Here is a 4883-nt window from a genome sequence, read left to right on the forward strand (position 1 = left end):
TATCCTTTCCCAACAAAAGGAGACCGACATAGTGTTCCTTTTTCTTTTAGCATTAGGGTGTTTTGGTTGACTGACTATTAACATCTGAACAATCCAGAAGAGGATGGACCTCTACTAAACTAATAAAATGGGTTTAGATAAAGTTAACCGATGAGTCTGACACAGTTCTAATATTAACACCTAATGTATGTCCTTCGTGTGTTTTCTTGATAAGTCTGCCCCAATATTAGGTTGATGTTTTGTTGTATTTTTTACTTAGATTTTTCGGTAAACTCATCTAAGGGCTAAAACTTTGACCCAAACTAAGTAGATACTTTAAACCGAACTTTTCAAAATTAAATAAATCTTGTAACTAGAAAAAAATCGCATATATTATTGCATTCACAACCTTAGCAAATAACATGCATATAAAACACTTGATTTGACATCAAATAAAATTGAATAGAAATATGTTTTTGAATTAGGGATAGCCACGAGAACATTACCTCAGACATGCACATAATTTTCTTGTTTCTATTCCTTGTACTTCTATCACTCACATTGCACAATAAAGGATGGTTTGTTACGTAAGAACCATCATATCATGGAAGTGAGTCTTCCCTTGGATCTTATTTGGTTTTAATGAGTTGATTTTCTAAACATTTATCATCAAGAACATACATAGCCTATTACACAGACTGCTCCAATACACTTGCGCTCAAAGTTAATCATAAATAATAAAACACTTTTTTGAGCTTTAATAAAATTTTAAATTTTAAAATGTATAAATATATCCACATTAATCTTAAAACATTATGCATACCAGTTATACTTAGGAAACTTGATTTATAATAAAGTCATAAGACCTATCACTTCAAATAAATTAATAACCTACCCTATCTTGCATCATTGTGATAAACCAAGCATGATGTTAGATGTGATTAGTTGGTTAGATGACAACCCTTTCTAGGCAGAGTTTTAAATCTATTGTATTTTATTTGTTTTCTTTCTTCCCTTTAGATAAGAGATCTGAAGTTTCACTTCTTTCAGTGAACTTCACCTTATTTTTAGAATTCTAAAGTTGTTCATCTAGTTACGACATAAATCCTCATCTAATAGGCTTTCTCACGATCATATATCATACGCTATAAGCCCTAACTTTCTCATAAAATGTCAAGAGAAAACATCATATAAACTTATTTCAAAACCACTAAAGCCGAACAATAGGATAGTTGAGATGTTATTTCATTTCTTAACATCTTTGACATCTCTTATTTTTTCTTCCTTTCGGTTCCAACAATAACTATTCTGCTTTTGAGTCTTTCTCATTTATAACTCTGAATAACCAATCATAAAAGCCTAAACTTAAAAAATTTCTTGAAGAAAAACCACAACCAAGCTTAATCAAGAGTTCTCTCAAGTAACATTAGTTGCTTAAGATGTAATTAACTACAAGAATTTTTCCTTATATGAAGTTTAAGACCTTAGATTAGTCTAAACCTTATCTAGCCTTTAGATTAAATAGGGGAAATGTACACAAGTTGAGCAAATGAAAAGAGAAACATACACTCAAGATACTGAGAACCATCTACTACGTCCTACATATAAGAGTCATGGGCACGAAAATCCATGGAGTCTAATTGTTGCGTTAAATTTTGACTAGTAAGAATTGATTTATTGCATTAAAGTTTTTATTGTTCTTAATGCAACCATCGCTATCAAGGAGCAAGAAAATCGAAAAACATAGTAAGTACAAAAAAAATCTATAGGTATGAATTTCGAGATAATCTAACTATTCAAATCAGAAGATAGATGACGAAGATCCCCTTAGAGGAAAGTTACAAGGCATCATGAATTTGACCGGTTGAAGAACACCAGTCGTTCGATAGCTTGACAACCGAAGGGATGCTGACCGATCAACTGAAGGTCATATGACCAAAAGGCCTTCTAGGTCAACAAGAGACAGACAACCACACTAATGACTGAACAAATGTCTAGCACCTTTAACGATCCCGCAAGTATCAATGTGAAGCTCTCTTAACAGCACCCTCAACGATCATTAAAAGATCGCCACAGAAGCAAAAGTAGGCAAGCCGACTAACTGCCCAAAAGATGATCGGCTTCCCAAAACAAAGGTCGACCGATGTCCAGACAAAAATGCAACGGAAACCAGCTCAGTCACCTGACTCAATGACATGTCAAGCAAAAGATCCAAACAACAATAAAATACAATAATACGTCGTACAACCCGGGTAAAACATGTAATTTTATATTTTTCTTCTATATCTCTTTTAAAAAAGGGGACCATACCATGTATAAACTCTCTCTCATTCTCTCTTGTAGCCTCGACTTTTAAAAAATAAAATGGGTCACAGAGCCCCATAATACTTCAATTTGCTCTAGAGGGACAAGTCGTTGTATACTCGCTCCAATTCTTGTGTATGACTTACAAGACAAATCTGGATTCAACACTAATAAGAAAAATGTAGTAAAAAAAAACTAGAAAAAAAAGAGTGAGAAACAACGAGTTTCGAATAAATTGAAGAAGGTTGAAGACTTCAATATAAGTGATTTATGACTCGAGTAGTTCTCCTAACCTCTTACTTATAGTACTAGTTCAAAATTCAATATTATTGAAAATAAAAAATTACATTAGAGCTGCCTGAATAAAGAAAAATTACACAACAAACCATAATAATCTTGATGTAAGGCGTATAACCAAATAATATATGAAAAGCACAGAAAAGATTTGTTTAATTAAAGTGTAACTCTATTGTTAAGTTATTTGCTCACACTTTAGGGCAGTGAGTACGGGTGAGTTGTCTCTTTCCTCGAGCGACCACTTTTAAAGGAATTTCTGAATACCTTGACGATTATTCTTGCTCGCCCTCTAAGTGGAGCTCACATGAATTATACATCTTGATAAACATTATTTGTGAGTTTATGTTCAACCTGGAGAACTCAAGAAAACTTTTGGCAGATACAACATGCCCGACTAGATAGTAACATAAGTTTTTCACATAAAACCTCCTGATCTTAATTAATTACTGCAACCATTATTATTAATCGGTTAAGCCTGGAGGAACTATACTGTTTTTATTGCGGGGATAATCTATCAATCATATCGGTGCTTGCTTCCATCTTTGCCTAACGACATGGTTTTTACATGCTTGGTAGGGTCTTCTTGGACATTTTCAGTTCTTCTTGGATTAAGGGTATGATATGTACGATAAAATTATTGTTCGTGCACCAAAAAATCTTAAAATTTATCTCAAACTGAATACTTCTTACATGGCACTAAAACTTTTCCCATCTATATATATATATATATACACACACACACACACACACACACACACACACACACACACACACACACACACACACACACACACACACACACACACACACACACACACACACACACACACACACACACACACACACACACACACACACACACACACACACACACACACACACACACACACACACCGTCACATTAAACAAAACAAGCACAACCATATAGTAAAATCTAAGCTTTTACCAATTTTCTCCATTAAAAATAGAAATAAAATCTAAGCTTTTACCAATAGATTCAAATGTCCTTTGTTATCAACTTGTACAAAATCAGAAACAGTCAGTGAACGATATCGATTGATAAATACTTCGAGAGAAAGCAGCATCCCCTTGGCCTATACTCCATATCTCCCCTCCATGATTTAGGAATAAGGAGCAACCAATCTCGCCCGGCAACAGTAGTTAAACTAGCCACCATATATGGGATCATTCACTAAGAAGAGATCAAAGAAAGTGACCTATTCAGGCCGGCCATCCAGACACCCATGCCTTTCTTTCCCATTTCACTCCCGGGTGTTGCTTGCCACTCCTCCCCAGACAGCCTCTGTTTTTTGCACAGCAGAAAATTCCTGCTCCCAAAGGATCCGATGGGTTCCCATGAATTCAAACCTATAGCCCAGGTCAAGAAAATCAGAAAAGCTAACGGAAAAAAAAAAAGAACTATCGCAAAACAAGAAAGGCAAACAGATCAGTAAGTGCCTGAACTGACCATGGGATCCATCGAAGGCGTGGTAAAGGACGAAATCATAGTGGTTGCGGCCGAGAATGGGGCGGCGGCCCTCGCGTTCGTAAGCCTTGAGAACCGTCCCCACGACAGCAGATACAAGTTCCTCTTCTCTAACAAAAAAGCGGATCGGGCCAGCACTACCAAGCACGGTTACGGTGATAAGGATCCGATTGCTCTCCTTTCTTCCATTACTCTTACTCCTCGTCTTCTCGCCTTTCTCAAGCCTCTTTCTTGATGGCGTAGGCGGGGGAAGCAGGGACATGGCGATCGACGGTGATAAGGAGCTAGAAGGACAATATCAACAGAATATCGATGAGGCGGATATCTAAGGGTCGAGGGCGAGGCAGCGGTAGTGCCAGCCCTCCATGCAGCAAGCGATGGGGCCGGCGACGGAGGATGATAAGGCGGCACCAACACCTGCAAAGACGGCGGTGGAGTCCTTTGATACAGGGAAAGGGGGTGACCTCAAAGAATCTCCTACCATTCAACAAGTTCGTCGGAGGAATAGATATGGGAAGAAAACGTCGAGGAAGAGGAGTGAACTTTTAGATGAAGGATTCGTCGGAAGAAGGGCACAAATAGCGAATATTTAGGACTCCACACAGTTAATAAAATGAAATCACATTACGGTAACATAAATAAGATATATTTGGTAAGATAAGTGAATATTTCTTCCCTTTTATTCAGATATTTTTATGTCTTATCAACGTATTATTATATATTATTCAATTCTTATTAATATTTTATTGTGTTATTAAAATATCAAGAATATTTTAATTACATATAATAATACCTGAATAATATATAATAATACATT

General features: G+C 36.3%; 1 protein-coding gene across 1 annotated transcript; it reads right to left on the reverse strand.

Annotated features, from left to right (window-relative positions):
- Window positions 1-3580: 3580 nt before the first annotated feature.
- On the reverse strand, window positions 3581-4654 carry LOC110036554 (uncharacterized protein At4g22758-like). The gene is made up of 2 exons (XM_020741023.1): window positions 4049-4654; window positions 3581-3948 (listed from the first exon to the last, which is right to left on the reverse strand). The coding sequence occupies exons 1-2, from the start codon at window positions 4326-4328 to the stop codon at window positions 3773-3775; spliced, it is 456 nt and encodes a 151-aa protein (XP_020596682.1). The 5' UTR covers window positions 4329-4654; the 3' UTR covers window positions 3581-3772.
- Between the last annotated feature and the right edge of the window lie 229 nt (window positions 4655-4883).

The sequence above is a fragment of the Phalaenopsis equestris genome, unplaced genomic scaffold (assembly GCF_001263595.1).
Source record: "Phalaenopsis equestris unplaced genomic scaffold, ASM126359v1 Scaffold208298, whole genome shotgun sequence".
Lineage (NCBI taxonomy): Eukaryota > Viridiplantae > Streptophyta > Magnoliopsida > Asparagales > Orchidaceae > Phalaenopsis > Phalaenopsis equestris.

Excerpts from the sequence above, each read along its gene's own strand:
- LOC110036554 (XM_020741023.1), bottom strand. The coding sequence starts at position 4,328 with ATGTCCCTGCTTCCCCCGCCTACGCCATCAAGAAAGAGGCTTGAGAAA. Across the intron at positions 3,949-4,048 it reads CGCCTTCGATGGATCCCATG|GTTTGAATTCATGGGAACCC; the intron begins GTCAGTTCAGGC and ends CCTGGGCTATAG.